This window comes from Hermetia illucens, chromosome 7 (assembly GCF_905115235.1).
Source record: "Hermetia illucens chromosome 7, iHerIll2.2.curated.20191125, whole genome shotgun sequence".
Classification (NCBI taxonomy): Eukaryota; Metazoa; Arthropoda; class Insecta; order Diptera; family Stratiomyidae; genus Hermetia; species Hermetia illucens.
Genome location: NC_051855.1, coordinates 9087608 through 9103920, shown reverse-complemented (window position 1 = coordinate 9103920; position 16313 = coordinate 9087608). Strand labels below are relative to the sequence as shown.

General features: G+C 46.2%; 1 protein-coding gene across 3 annotated transcripts in view; it reads left to right on the top strand.

Moving 5' to 3' along the window:
• The window catches only part of LOC119660835 (GDT1-like protein 4), a 50153-nt gene extending 34776 nt beyond the window's left edge, over window positions 1–15377 (top strand). For all 3 annotated transcript variants that reach the window (XM_038069706.1, XM_038069705.1, XM_038069704.1), the window contains 2 exons: window positions 9951–10133; window positions 15042–15377. In XM_038069706.1, the coding sequence (XP_037925634.1) occupies window positions 9951–10133; window positions 15042–15221 (363 nt within the window). In that variant the 3' untranslated portion in view covers window positions 15222–15377. The remainder of the gene's footprint in view (window positions 1–9950; window positions 10134–15041) is intronic.
• The last annotated feature ends 936 nt before the right edge of the window (window positions 15378–16313 follow it).

Sequence of the window (16313 nt, the reverse complement as noted above, 5' to 3'; positions counted from 1 at the left end):
TCCGCAGTTCTTGACAAATCCGGCTTGATTCACGGTTATTTCAACGATTTCGCGAATACGGTTGTTAAGAATGCGTTCAAAAATCTTCATGGTATGGGAAAGTAACCGGATCGGACGGTAATTTGAACATTCTGCTGGGCTACCTTTCTTTTTCCATATTGGAACAGTGGTACTTTCTTGCCAGTCAGATGGTGTTCTTCATTCCTGAATAACCCGGTTAAAGAATTCACTGAGCCACAGTGTTGAGTCCCAGCTCTTCGTTTTCCAGAGCTCAGATGCGATGTCGTCAGGTCCTGTTGCTTTCCCCGATTTCATTTGTTTTATTGCCTCCTCGACTTCAGTTGCGCTGATTGGTGGAACTGCTCCAAATGTCGGCAATGATTGTGGAAGTGGAGGATGAGCAAATTCTTCAGTTGAAATCTGCTCGAAGTATTCTCGCCATCTATCCGTTGCGGCTCGACGGTTGGTAAGCAAAGTACCGTTGTTATTAACACAACAGAAGTGTTCGATATCCTGTGTGCGTTCATCACGGCTTTTAGCAAGTCGATACAGATCTCTCTCGCCATCCCGAGTGTCCAGTTTATTGTAAAGATTTTTGAAATGGTTTGCTCGGGTGACAGCGACCACTTTCTTTGCTTCCCGGTTGGCATTCTTATAAATTTGCCAATTAGCAGGCGTCTTATCGTCGAGAAATTTGTGGTAGAGGCGTTTCTTTTCACGGACCTTCATTTCAACATCATCATTCCAAAGCCAAGGATCTCGGTTGATGTACCGCTTAGCCGGCTTGGTGACCCCGAGGGTTGCAGAGGCCGCTTTGTGAATCGTGTCTTTCATTTGGTTCCATGATTCTTCCACATTCGTAATGGTTGGCAATCGTATGAGTGAGACCGTTTTTTCTTTCTTCTCACCAAATTGCCACCATTTAATGCGTGGCGGGCCAGTGCGTTCCTCACGCTGTTTTATCGGTGGCTTAATTCGCAAGACGGCAATCAACGGCCGATGTTGAGGTGCGATGGTCTCATAGGGAACGACTTTGCAATCAGTGACAGTGGTAAAATGTTGGCGTCTTATGAGAATATAGTCGATTTGCGTTTTATTGTTCCCACTATAAAATGCAGGAAGATGAGACAATCGTTTCATGAACCATGTATTCATAAGTACAAGGTCATGGGTGTCCGCAAAATCGATTATACGCTCGCCACCTTCATTGCGCGCTCCGAACCCCTTTCTCCCATGGCACCTGTTACCGTCTGCCTTTTCACCCACATGACCATTAAGGTCGCCGGCAATGATTATGTAATCGTCAGCAGGCACGTGACAGGTCTTTTCATCGAGAAGTTGCCAGAAGGCATCTTTCTCGGCATCAGGTCGACCTGTCTGTGGTGCATACGCGGTGAAGAAGTGAATAGTGCGATCAGCTGATATAATGGTGAGCTTCATCAGCCGATCATCAAATCGTTCGACTTGTTTGATGGCATCACGGAAACCCTCTGAGATGGCAATGCCAACACCATATTGAGTGTGTGGGTTACCAAAATAGAGAAGTTTGTAGCCATTTTTACCGCGTTCGTGTTCAATGTCGCAGCTTTTGGCACCAGAACCTTCGGGTTTCTTCCAGAGCGCAGATGTCAATGCGCCTTTTCCGAAGGGCTCTTGCGAGTTCCTCCGTCTTTCCAGTTAGGGTACCAACATTTAGCGTGCAGACACGTATTTGTTTTGTTCGTTGTGTGCGGACTAACTTGCTTACGTCCTGACGCCATCCATGCGTCAAGAACCCTTACCCATTTCTCGACAGGACCGGGGCCCGTCCTGCCGCGTCGACTGGGGTGGACGCCCTAGCATTTCTCCGAGGCTTTTGACTCAATCCGATCATCATGTTTGTAACGACATTGTATGCATTTTCTTGGTCGACCTGTCGCGGGACCTGTCACCAAGAGAGATCAGGTAGGATTTAGCATAGTAGAATAACTCAAACTATACTCAATTTATCTCTTTCCCTGATCTCAGCATTTTATTTTTGTTTTACTGAGGATAGTACAGAGTACGTTGCTTCAAACCCTCCTCCTTTACCTGGGCTTGGGACCAGCATACTATGTTAATAGCATGGCGGAGTTTCTCCAGTAGTTTATACTGATATTCAAATAACTGAAAAAAAAGCTAAAAAAGAAAAGCGAAATTGTATCCAGGGGATACAGGATTACAACATCCTATAGGGGGCAATGCTGCCAGCACTGCGCTCGCTCGAGATTATTACCCTGATTTGACTCAGGTACTCATTGACAGCAGAGTCAACTGGTATCCGAGGTGAAACCACGATACAAACCCCACTGTCACCAGTGAGATTTGAACCGTGACCTTTTGAGCCGAGCCTTGTACTCTAACCACTGAGCTATCCGGCCGTTCATATTAATTTAAGGGTGTCATCCCCGTCGAATCCGAGAAATTGATTTTGTTTGCATCAATTGTATTTAGATATAGTGTAGAATATATTGGCAAAGTGATTTGTTTATATTGAGAGTTGTTCGGAAATTACAGTGTTAAACAAGAAAAAATGTCACATGTCAGATTTATGTCGATCGCCGTAGTAAAGCGCGTATTTATTGATCCGAATGACGTTCCAATTACATTGCTAAAATCATAAGAATTGAAGCCAAGGCTTTACATGTGTTTCTTCAAGAACCCTAAGTTTTATGGACTGTATAAAGCAGATTAATGGTCAGTTGAGATTTTATGGTTAAAAGTCGCATTCTACTTTTTAAATGTGTTTTTCTCGAAACTGTAAGTTAAGATGATCACAGCGCCCTCTAGCGTGGCAGCAGAAAAACATTTTTTTTGGAGATGAGTGTACAAGTTCCTCTCTATTTCAAAAATGAATCGTGCTATCGGACTGGAAAAATTATGCATGCTCAAGATATCAATAAATATATAGTGAAAAATTCGTATTTGTATCTTTATCCAGTTTTTCACAAAAAAAAAATCTAAGAAAAAGCGAAAAAAAATGGACGAACCCCTTAAACGGCAAAGGTCCATCGTCCCTTCTTAAGGTTTTGCGAAAAACAAAACCTTATTCAAATCAGTTTACTGTCTGTCTGTCACACAAATTTTTCTCGGAAACCGTTGTAGCGATTGACACCAAATTTGGTGCAAAGGTGGGAACTGTGAACGCTCACGCATACAGTGAATTACAACATTTTAGATCGAACTTAAGGGAGGTCTCCATATATGCAAAAGGGGGGGGGGGGGGGTGCAAAAGTTTGGATTAGTACTTTCCGATGCCGGTTTTAGTTTTGACATTTGTGGGAAAATTGGGGAATGCGGGGGGCCGAAAATGATCATTTCTTTCACGGACCCATTCTCAGAAAATCCCTAACCGAAAAATCTGAAAAAATCAGGAGGTTGCGACTATATGGTGCCTGGGCTCCGAAATACCTTCCATACCGATATCTGTTCAAATAAATTTAATGATAGTATATTATTATAATTTTTAGTAATTGGGTGCAGGGTCCCTCTTAAGTTTATCCAATGTAGGTTATGATATGATGATATGATCCTGCCAAGTTTCGTGGAAGTCGCACTATTACTAACAAATTTATAATAGGTCGAAGTTCTCTATTCAAATCCAAGACTTTGATTGTCAGTTCCACATACATAATAGTTACATAATGTACGCATACATTATGTGCTAGCTACTAACGGGACAGATGTCCACTCAGGTGTTTTTATAAAAGAAATACACAAAACCTTTCATACCTGAACCGTCCAGCTTCCGATTTTCCGACTTGTTTTATATTAGGATAAGTGAATTTAAGTACTCTACACTACTCTAGCTGAGACGTGAAGTTTCGAGGTGAGTTGATACCACCGAAAATTTCTTCACGAAAGAGCTAACTTGCCAAATGGCCTGATAAGGAAAAGGACAAAAATCACAAAAAAGCTTAACGCGCGCGGGACTGACTAGCCTTGAGCCGATTCTGGCACGGCGCGGCGAGTGGCCCCCGTTTTCCTTTCCTTTCCACCCCAACCCAAATGTTCGCCCCTGCCCCTGCCGGTTGGATAGGTTCTAAGAGCGAAACCTGTTACACTTTTTGTTGGTCATATTTTGGGCCCTCACCCCCCTATGACTCACCCAATATCAAATATGGGACCAGTTTCGAAAAGCACTAATTGAACCCTTTCATTTGATGCCCCATATGAGAATATTCTGTGGAAAAAATATTGCACACCCTTTCGCATATATGGGGCTCCTTAAACTTAACACCAAATGCCACTTGCTATATGTAAAGGAATTCACAGACCACATTCTCACCAAATTTCGAAACATTCGGCCCGGCCGTTTCTAAATAAATCGATTGTGAGCGATAAACGGACAGACAGACATCGAATCGATTCTAATGAGATCTTGTTTCACACAAAACGTTTCAAAGAGTGCAAAAAAATACTTATTGGGAAAAGTCCTCCGCCGCACACGCCGGGGCTACAGTGGGTGCGTGTGGGATTCGCACCCACTAAAAACAACCCCCGGTCTCTCCAGCCCCAAGCCCCGTGGGACCACCATTTAGATATCACTTCGCGGGGTAGGTTTGCCCTTAGGCACTCGTCCTTCTCCTTCTTTCGGCTTTCCTCCTTCTTTGCTCCTTCAGCGACTCCTTCTGTATTTGTACGTTGCGAAGCCAGTTGTCACCATCTCGGCAACTAAGTTCTCCGGGTCACGCTCCTGGCCAACACTTGGTTTAGGCTCCTCATCTCCATTGCAAATCTTGGGCAGCGAAACATCACATGTTCTGGATCCTCTGGTATGTCATCGCATCGAGAACAATTCGGAGAATCATCTAATCCAAAGCGGTGCAGATACTGCCTGTAACAACTACTACGTCCCGTGAAAAACTGGGTAATGGGGTAGTTGGTCTCCCCATTTTTCCGCTCAAGCCACACCCTAATGTTGGGAATGAGCCTGTGCGTCCACTGACCTTTCGTAGGCTCGATCTATCTGCTATCTTGCGACTCTGACCTTGCTGCATTTTTACGCTGTGTGCAGCACACTCATTTCTGTCGCCAGAATGTCGACGGGGAACATGTTTGCCACCCCCAACATTGCTCCATCGGATGTGGTTCTAAAGGCATTGCAAACCCTTAAAGCCATCAGCCGGTAAACCGAGTTCACCTGCTTCCGTCTCTAAGAGTTTGCAAGCGCCTCTGCCCACACAGGTCACGAATAAAGCAGGATGGAACGCACCACTCTGACTAAAAGCAACCTGTTTCATTTTTGCAAGTGCCGTGGTGGCACTGGCTGCCTTTTGGCGTGCATATTCTAAGTGTTCCTTAAAGGTCAGTTCGATACCACCGTATATCCATCGACTTCCACTTTCACAGTGTTATTTGTCTTGCGGTTCGTTATTAAGTCCTTTTCCGCTTTCGCGTCTGCCAGGGTCAGCCCGGCTCTTTCTAGCCGGGACTTTATCGCTCTTACTATTTCTGTCGCATAGACCTCCACATCTTCTGGGTGTTTTGCTGTAACAACCACAGCTAGGTCACCAGTTAAGCCGACAATCGTAGTCCCCTCTGGGACGGGGAGAGCAAGCACGCCATTATTCATGATATTCCACAACAGGGGACCAAGTACCGATCCCTGTAGTACCCCGGCTGTGACAATGTACTCTTGGGCCCTCATCTGTCCCGTACCAAAGAATCCTCTCTGAGTTTTCCATCAAATTCGTTAAATGCTCGGGGACACCCTATGTAAGCCAATGCCCCTTTAATTGTGTTCCAGTTGGCCGAGTTGAATGCGTGTTTGACATCCAACGCCAACACGGAACGGCAGCCGCCAGAAATCAGTGCCCCTTTTGCCAGGTATACTACCATGCTAATTGCGTCGATCGTAGAGTGGGCACGACGGAAACCAAACTGGCGTTCTGACAAACCATTGGTGGCTTCGACGATGGATAGGAGTTTGTTGTAGATGACACTCTTTATCATCTTCACCATTGTATCCAGCAGGCGGATAGGATGATACGACGCTGGGTTTCCAAGTGGCTCGCAAGGTTTCGGAAACAACACAAACTTTTACTTTTTCCACTGGACAGGGAATATTCCTTCTTTTAGGCACGCCTCAAAGGTGTTGGCGAAAAGGTCGGGTCTCGTTTTCACTGCCAGTTTCAAAGCTCGGTTGGGATTAACATCCAAACCTGGGGCCTTGTTGTCACCGATTAAATCACATATTTCCCGCAGCTCTTCCACAGTTACTGGAGGTATTATGCCCTTATTTAGCTGGACAACCATTTGCCTTCTCCTATTTTCGTGGTGGGGGAACAGAGTGGTAACAATCTGTTTTAGCAGACGCGGACAGGTTACCTGGAGTTATCTCCGCAGCCTTTATATTACCGCCCTGTACGCCTCACTCCAAGGGTTTATGTCAGTATGATCACGCAGTTGAAGCAGTTCTTTTTGCTCCTCCGAATGGCTTCTCTTGGGCGGCCACGCAGTTGTCTATGTGTCTCCTCTCGGCCGTCGCCACCGGGGTTTCCTCTGAGCCTCTGGCAAAGCCTCTTTGCTCGGAAACTTGCGGTGAGCTTGCGATTTCGTTGTTCCACCAGTAGCTGGGTTGCCTACTGGGGAGCAATCACCCTATGGACATAGTAGCATCGCAAGCTTCCGTCATCCATCAGGTGATTTGGGTGGCTTTTTGTCTAGCCGTACCATTCAGGGATATGTCTGGTTTGAGCGCCGCGGAAAACATGTCCCCCTCGAAAAGTTTTCGCTGTCCAGCCTAGCCTACCACCCAGCATTCTGCGAGACCTCTTTTTCGAGTTCGATCCGCTTTTGATTTCCATGCAGATTGCCTAGTGTGAGTATAGTCTTCACTGACATACCAAGCGACTGTACTGGCTAAAGTGGGACTTACGTATGTCAGGTCCACTGTAGACTCTAGGCCCTTTCCCCGGAAAGTGTACGACATTTGCGAGTACCACGTCCAGCTCCGCGAAAGCTTCGAGGAGGGCACGTGCCCTTACATTAGTTGAGAGCCCACACATTAAAATGCTGTGATAGTCGACCAAGGTCCTCTTTCAACCAAAACCAGGCAAGCATCTGCTCATACTCGGCAAGTGTAGTGCTAGGTGGAACATAGCAGCTGTAGATGTGGACTCCTTTAACTTTTGGTCTGATGAAGCCCTCTTCCGGGTGCTCCATTATTTCATCGAAAGCTTGTTCTCCACAAGCCCATATTGCTGCTTGGCCCGTTTGGTTTCTGACCCAAATACCACCACCGTGGTTTCGATATGGCTCACTAATTATGGCCACATCGATGTTTTCTTGGGGAAGCAATGTACCAATGACCCACACCTTCATTCTCTCTGCATAGTAGGCAATTCGGGTCAACTCTGCAGCGCTTGCTGAGATGTCCTTCCAGTCTGCATCTCCTGCATTACTTTGACTTGTCATTTGAACTAGTGCATGCCTTCCAAATGTGATTGGAACCAAGGCATCTAAAGCATCGCTTCAACGTTACCTGAACCCAAAAACGACACATTAACACATCGTTCAATAAGTCCCGGGACTAACTATGAAAACAACATTTTATCGGCAAAATTCTTGATTATTCATCAACATAATCTCCTTCAAGGGTTATACAATCATTCCAACGCTTCTCTAACTTTTCAATGCCATGTTTGTAGAACGATTTGTCTTTTGACTCAAAATGAGCCTCAGTAGCAGCGATCACCTCCTCATTTGAGCCAAACCTTTTTCCCTGGAGCATCTTTTTGAGATCCGCAAAGTGCCAGCAGTCGCTGGGGGCCAGATCCGGCGAGTACGGACGATGAGGAAGCAGTTGGAAGCCTAATTCATTGAATTTGGTCATCGTTTTGATTGACTTGTGGCACGGTGCGCTGTCTTGATGAAAGATGACTTCCTTCTTCTTCATGTGTGGGCGTTTTTTCGCTATTTCGGCCTTCAAACGATCCAATAACACCATGTAGTAGTCGCTATTGATGGTTTTTCCTTTTTCGAGGTAGTCAATGAAAATTATACCATTCGCATCCCAGAATACGGACGCCATCACTTTGCCGGCCGACTGTTGTGTTTTTGGACGCTTCGGGCGGCTTTTACCTGTCGTACGCCATTCAGCTGACTGCCGACTTGACTCCGGAGTGAAATGGTGAATCCATGTTTCGTCCACTGTCAAATATCGACGCAAAAAATCCTGTTTATTGCGAGTAAACAGTGCCAAACAGCTCTCTGAATCATTGATACGTTGTTGCTTTTGTTCCATTGTGAGCAAACGCGGCAGCCATTTGGAAAAAACCTTTTTCATAGCCAATATTTGGTGCAAAATAGTAAATGCACTACCAGTTGATATGTTCACCATCTTAGCTATCTCGCGCACTTTGATTTTGCGGTCACCCATCACGATTTTCAATACTTGCTTGGTGTTTTCGGGAGTTACTCCCTCATTTGGCCGACCCGAACGTTCCGCATGATTTGTATGAGCACGACCGCGTTTCACGTCGAAAACCACCGACAAATGGTTGTTTTCGACGGAGTAGAGTTCGGATAGCGTTTTTCTTCAAGCCATTGCTGAGCTTGAACAGTGTTTTTTCTCCATTAGAAAACAATGTTTTATCAACACACGAAACTCGTTTTGGTCCATTTTTTCACGATTGCAAAGGTAGCGTCACTTTAACCACTATAGCTTTCTTGGTTATGTTTCGAATTACATCAAATTTTGACACATCTTATCTGAAGGTTGGTACTTCTGAACCTTGGTATATAAATGGCATTATTAGAGCCATTTCTACGCTAGTCCCGGGACTTATTGAACGATGTGTTACCTAGTCTATTCTCACTCTCCCTTTTGCTAACAGTTTGAGTGTTGTCTCTACTGGTAGGCTGATGATGGCGGCTTATGTTGCCTCGTATGTTTTCCTCAGCGTTTTCACCGCTAACTCTTGTAGTTCGACAAGATCGAACTGCTGCTCCAACGCTTCGCGGACCTCCTCCTTTGTGGTGATTTCATCTATATCTTTACAGATTATAGTAGTCTCCAGGCTTCTAGTTCTTATGTTGCCTTCCTATCCTAACGACTTTCCGATTTGGCTCAAGAATTGGTCTCCAGTTAAGTCCTTGGATTTGTTGAACTCCAACATAAGATCTCCCTTCTGGGACCGTCTAATTCTTCTGACATTTGTCTCCCAAGTTGGTGAGTTCGGGGTCTGCCTTCACTCTCCTGAAAATATCATCATATGACCCTTCACCTGGTTTCCTTCAGGCTTCCGCATCCGCCTTTGAATGTCCGGTCCCTTTTCTCGAGGTCGCCGCTGCAACAGTTTCGCTGGCAGTTTCATTTGTAGTCCTCGTCTGCTTCGCCTTTTTGGGAGTTGAATCCTTTTTTCTTTTCGGGGTTTGCTGGTCCTTGATATATGTATGTATAAGTATAAACGTATGTATTTGGGCTGTACATAATAGTCTGCTTAATAAAATAGCCTTTAGTTGTCCACTGCTAAGTATATAGTATTCCAGTAAAGTGTGTGTCTAAGCTTTTTATTTTAAATCACAATAAAATCATGTTTTCCAATAACACACTACACTTGTCCTTGATTTTGCTGTTTTGTTCTGTCGTTCGGATGAATAATTTGCACAAATCGCTTTTATATAAAAATATTTTCTTTACTGTGGCGGTTAAATGGTCATATTGCGTCTATAAAGGACAAACTAACATAATTAACAGATAATAATGGACTGAATATAGCCAACGTTATGGTTCATTTTTGATTCCCTTTCTTAACGTATTCCGCTATGTTTATATATGTACATAATACGACCATCGAATCGCATGCTTTTTCCTTATCGTATTATAAAAATATCAAATCGCCTCATACTCTCAAACTTCCGATATTTTAACGATGAAATTTTATTTTTTTCTTTTCCATTCTATCTCAATGTCGAATTAAAAACAGCTTGAAAAGGAAGCATCCGTGGCAGCCATTCAAGATCCAGAAAGTGGCGTGATTCGACGTTCGAAGCAGCGTAGCGCTGCGTATATGACTTCGAGAATATTTATGCAAGCCTTCACTATGACCTTCCTTGCCGAATGGGGTGATCGGTCTCAACTGACAACTATTATCCTATCAGCCCGTGAGGTGAGTAAAGTTTTTTCCAGCATATTTTGCAATATTTGAATTGTAGATTTAAAAGAGTGTCAAACGTTGCTTAAACGCATAATCCGACAAAGAGTGCCCCATGTTTTAAACACGTTTATTCTCCAGCCTTTGTCCCGCTCACAAGCGGGGTCGGCTCGTCGTGATCGGCTTCGCCATTTGGCTCTATCGAATGCCTGATCTGGGTGCAATCTCGAGGCTTTCAAATCCCCATCCAGCGTATCAAGGCACCGTTGCTTAGGTCTGCCTTTTGGTCGTTTACCATCGACTTCGATGTTCAGACCAATCTTGGCAAGTGAATTCTCGTCTGCACGAACTGCGTGACCATACCATCGAAGACGCCTCTCTCGCAACTTTTCCACGATCGGTGCAACCTCATAACGATCGCGGATATCCTCATTTCGGATGTGATCTAAACGTGTGACGCCACTAGTCCAACGTAGCATCTTCGTTTCCATTGCCGCAAGACGCCGTTCATTGTCTTTTATGGTCGGCCAACACTCAGAACCATAGAGAGCGACTGCACGGACGACATTGCGGTAAATTTTAGATTTGAGACGTTCGTTGATACGTCGATCACAAAGGACACCAGTTGTGGAACGCCACTTCATCCAGGTTGCGTTAATGCGTGAAGCAATTTCATAACGCAGCTCTCCATTGGCTGATAGCGTTGACCCGAGGTATTTAAATCGCTCAGTTCTGGGCAGATCACTGCCGCTGACAGTGATTGTGCCTGTTTCATGGGGATCGGTCGTCAAAAATTCAGTTTTGTTTAAATTCAATCTGAGACCGTGTTGCATGAAGCGATCATTCCATTTTTGAACAAGTTGCTCGAGATCATTTTTGCTATCAGATGCTAGGAAAATATCATCTGCATAAAGCAGTGTGTAGGGCGCTGGACGTTGGATATCCCGTGTGACGGTGTCCATAACAAGTACAAAGAGGAGTTGTGAGAGGGCACTTCCTTGATGAACTCCAACAGAGACACGAAGCGGTTTTTATACACCCGCCATACTTCGAACTTTACTTTTCGGATCGTGGTAGAGCAATTGAACCCAGCGCACGAGTTCTTCTGGCACGAAGTGTTGTCGTAAAGCATACCAGATGAGTTCGTGTGGAACACGGTCGAACGCTTTCTCTAGATCCAGAAAGGCAATGTAAAGAGGGCGATGCTTCTCACAGTGTTTCTCCATGAGTAACCACGCAGCGTGTATTGTGTCAGTAGTTCCGCAGTTCTTGACAAATCCGGCTTGATTCACGGTTATTTCAACGATTTCGCGAATGCGGTTGTCAAGAATGCGTTCAAAAATCTTCATGGTATGGGAAAGTAACCGGATCGAACGGTAATTTGAACATTCTGCTGGACTACCTTTCTTTTTGCATATTGGAACACGCGCTCTCCACGTCGGCGTCATCATCCCATACGGGGTGCGCACAGAATAGTGCCCTTACAATGCGGTCCATTTGCTCGGCCTTAAGTGAACAATACGTAGAAGATTTGCCACGCCTCGTTATCAGATTCATAACTGGATTTACGACAGTGTCGGCTGCAGTGCCACCACTCCAGGAGTAACCTCCACCGCGGCCCCACCTGTTCCAAGAGTTTTGACAAACCTCCCGGTGTTCACTTTCGCAACGTTCCATACACAGAAAGAGCGGCTGGATGGCGCACCCCTAGAGATTTTGTCCACCACTTCGAAGTCAATGTATTGCCCGTCCACCAGCGACACCAGTGATTTCGACGCGAAGGTTACATCTGGAAGGCTTCTCTCGCAGCCCGGGCGCCGGAACGTTGGGGTGGATCCGGTGTTTAGAATCCGTTTCCCTCTGGAGTCTGATTGAGGCATGCCCCATTCAAGAGTCCTGGCATTAAAATCATCGCCAACCAGGATTCGTCCCTCTGCGCTCGAAACGGCGTCCTCCAGAGCATCAAGCCGGCGCTGAAAGTCCGGAATCGACTCATTCGGCGTCAGGTAAACGCTAAAAAACGTTATCCCTAAACACCGGATCCAGACAAATCTGTCCCCCGGCCTTCGGCAAGAACACGAAGTCGAACGTCGTCCCGAACCCAGATGGCATCAGTGCCCGATAAGTCGAGATACCATGAGGACGGGTCCTTGTTTCGGTATTGCTCGCTAATCAGCACTAGATCAGCATTTACTTCCGCAGCGAACTGCACTCCGGTGCATGTTAATTTGCAAAATGCGGATCATGGCGTTCGCACCCTAGCCCTCTCCAATTCCGCCCTGAAGATCGGACACCGTCCCGAGCCCGCAGTGTGTGCGACGCTTTCGCCAGACGCGCCACGATCCCTGCAGAGAACACAACTCACGCTTTCCTTGCAAGTCTTCGCTTGATGACCCGCTTGGCCGCATCTCCGGCATGCTGTCCTCCTGTCCGGACCCTTGCAAGCTGCTGACGTGTGTCCATAGTCCAGACACCTGTAGCACTTGGTGGGGACTATCCGCATTCGTACCCTGCATACTACCCATCCGATTTTGATTCTCCCACTGTTAAGGAGTTTCTTCGCATATTGCTCGGGGACATCCACCAGGGCAAGTTTTTGGCCTCGAGCATTTACAGAGGTAATACCTACCCGGGCATTGGTTACCTCTGGACATTCACGCTTTAGCGCCTCCTCTACTTCGACCTTTTCTGTGAGGCAGTCAAGATCCCGTATTTCTAGAGAGCACATGGGCTGGAAACAAGAGCCTTCTCCCCCAATAGCCCCTTGACCGCTTCGCAGAACGTGCTCTTGCTGGTCGTCTTTGGGCTCAGTTCGACGAGAACTCCACCACTCCTCGTTTTCCGTATCGAAGACACCTCTGCTCCGTTCTCCCCGTTTTTGATGCCTTTGCTGACGTTCCTCTGAAGGAACGTTGCCGACCGCATACGTTTCACCACTGCTGCGCACTTTCTGATGAGCCTTTCTTCTTCGGCTCTAGCGAGGACGGTCGAATGCACTTCCACTCGATTTGTGTCCAAATCCATCTGCTCAGGACTAGCGTTTCTCACTGAGCTTACTTCCAAAACAGGGGCACTGCAAGGTAATGGAGTTGCCATCTCCGCACGGTCAGTCGCGCCACTTGATGAGGCTTCCTCTTTATTTGGGCGCCCCGGTGTCTCATCGGGTATATGAGCCCTCGTTGCCTCTTTCACTGATCGTTGCGGTGAACGACGCATTTTTGTGGTCCACCCAAATGCACCCAGCTCTTCCTCCTTGTCTGTTGTTTCGTCGTTTTTTTTATAATTTTCAGAATATTCTCCATGAAAAAGGTACCAGCGCATCGTGTGCAAGGGAGCGGGCCGCAATAGTCAAGAACGGGTATACCATCGGGGACGCAGCCCCTACCCCAGTTCCCTGAGGCCTGACCTACGCTTAGCTGATCCCGGAATTCATGGACGGATCAGCGCTCGCTCGGGGCAACGCGGTCTACTAACACCGGTTCAATGCACACTTCCCGACCAGGGTCCCGAAGGGGCTGGCTCCTGATACACGTCGCAACTACCACCTTGGCAGAGCTACGCTCACATCACCCCATCGACGCCGACAGAGAGTTGTCGACGGCTCCGGAGACTCCCAGTGTGTCCCGACGTGTACCGGTTATTCGCGGTTCGCTCTTCACCGAGAAGCTTTCTCGAGGCTACTACCTAGGACGCAGGTATGCTGCCAGCTAGGGGGCAGAACTACTTACTCGGGCACCTCGGGTACGCCACTCCCCTCATCATAAGCGACCCGTTAAGGGTCGGTCATCCGTAATGAAACTTAGTAAAATGTGTCTGCTTAGATTCGCATAAAGTAGACAGTATCACTACGAAGAGCGCTTATCCTCTACCTCTGATCGAGGGAAGTAGTTCCCCGAAGGCTAGATCTACTACAACCTTTTATTATACTCTTCCTGTTATCGAGGGGATTTCCAATTGCCCCCCGAAGGTTGGATTTATCATAAGTCTAGATCTGAAGGATGCATTCTAGCAGTAGATGAGGTATCACAATTCCAGGGCCGAGTCCACCGTGAGGGTTCGTCTCACGGTAAATTGGCAACATGGATATTGAAGTTTCAGGGATTCCTGTTCATGAAGAAGAAGAAGATATCAAGAGGGCTCTCAACATGTGGATTCCAATAAGCCACATTTCCAATATGCAGGTAGGTAGGTATCAGTGGCCGCTCCGAGGAGCCCAATTAGCGCTGTGGTGCGCCGTTTTGTTGCCACAAACTCCTAAGACCGTGACTGTTATTATGAGAGCAGGATCTTCAGAGCAAGCCCGTAGCATTCACGAAGGAAAGCAGCTTTCCCACTCTGCAGGCAGAAATTTCGCTGAGGTCCCCAAAGAATGGTTTGCCCAGTGTCCGTAGCTCCCCTGCAGACCGTCGTAATCTAGAATGCATTTGCACGCGTCTGGCACACGGAGCTCTCGTGATCGGGCTATATTATAAGTGGACTAAATTCTCCTTGACTTGGCACAGCTTGAAAGTATTCGCCATCTAAGGCCCGCGGCTGCCAAAGGTGCGAGTGGACTCCACGCCTGACAGCCGCCAGTGAAACACCGCCAATCCGGCACCCTGCCCATTCCCCTCTATGTTCCTATGCCCGAGAACCCAGAGGAGGGTGAACTTGAGCCTGCCGCCCAGACTTATCCTTTTGCACGCGTGTTTTGGAGCCGTGATTTTTATGAGCGGATAAGGTGTGTCCTTAGTAGCAAAAAATCTCACACAGTGTCGTGTTCATTCCAGTGCCTTTTGAAGACTTCCATCTCCTTGAAAAAAGATAAGACAGACTGAGAGTAGATGGATTTCGGTAGGGTTTTATTATATACATTATTGAATAGGCCGAAATTTCATTCCTGATTTTCTAACATGTTATCAAACTTTCTTCTTTCATTACTAGGATGTTTACGGAGTCATTGTGGGAGGCGTTTTAGGACATTCAATTTGTACAGGATTAGCTGTGATCGGTGGTCGTATGATCGCCCAACGAATTTCGGTGCGCACTGTGACTTTAGTTGGTGGCGTTGTATTTATTTTATTCGCTATAAGCGCTTTGTTCTTTAATCCAAATGACGCTTGACCTAAGGAAAATAACAATAAAAGTGAAGTATTTAGAAAAAGTTGATGAGAAAATATTGGAAATCCTTAAAAAAAAAACAACTACAAACAAAGGTAAACTGTGTGAAAAACAAAAAAAAAAGAACAAAAAAACCGAATAAAGAGCAAATAAAAAGGAGATACAAAGGCTTTTTATTTTCTTGTTATCCTTGATGTATCTGTATATCTCTATGAGGTGTTCTTCCGTTCTCCTTTGAATAGGGTTGTGTTTATTATTCTATGATTAATATGAACTTTTTTCATTGTGTGCTTCGCATGAGCCCAAAAAACATGTTGGAGAAGTGCTAGTCAGCCAGGCCATGCTGCATCGAGCGGAACAAATAGTAATCAGAAGGAGCAATGTCTGGAGAGTATGGCGGGTGGGGTAGGACTTCCCATTTCAACGTTTCTAGATATGTTTTAACGGGCTGTGCAACATGTGGACGAGCATTGTCATGTTGCAAAATAACTTTATCATGCCTTTGCTGGTATTGCGGCCGTTTTTTCTTCAGTTCGCGGCTCAAACGCATCATTTGACGTCGGTAGAGTTTGTCCGTGACAGTTTCGTTCGGTTTTAACAGCTCATAGTATACCACACCCAGCTGGTCCCACCATATACACAGCATGATCTTCTCACCATGAATATTCGCTTTGGCCGTCGATGATGAGGCATGGCCGGGGTATTCCCACGTTGCCCGACGCTTGGGATTATCGTAATGGATCCACTTTTCATCGCCAGTAACTATTCGATGCAGAAAACCCTTCCTTTCTTGTCGTTGAAGCAGTTGTTCGCACGTGAAAAAACGGCGTTCGACGTCTCTTGGGTTCAGTTCATACGGACCCCAATTTCCGACCTTTCCGATCATTCCCATTGCTTTTAAACGGTGGAAAATGGCTTGCTGAGTGACTCCAAGTGTTTTTCCAAGTTCTTCTTGCGTTTGCGATGGATCTTGGCCGAGGCACCATATAGTGGCAGCCTCCTGATTTTTTTCAGATTTTTCGGTTGAGTAGTTTCTGAGAATGGGTTCGTTGAAAAAATGATCACTTTCAACCCCCCGCACTCCCCACCTTTTCA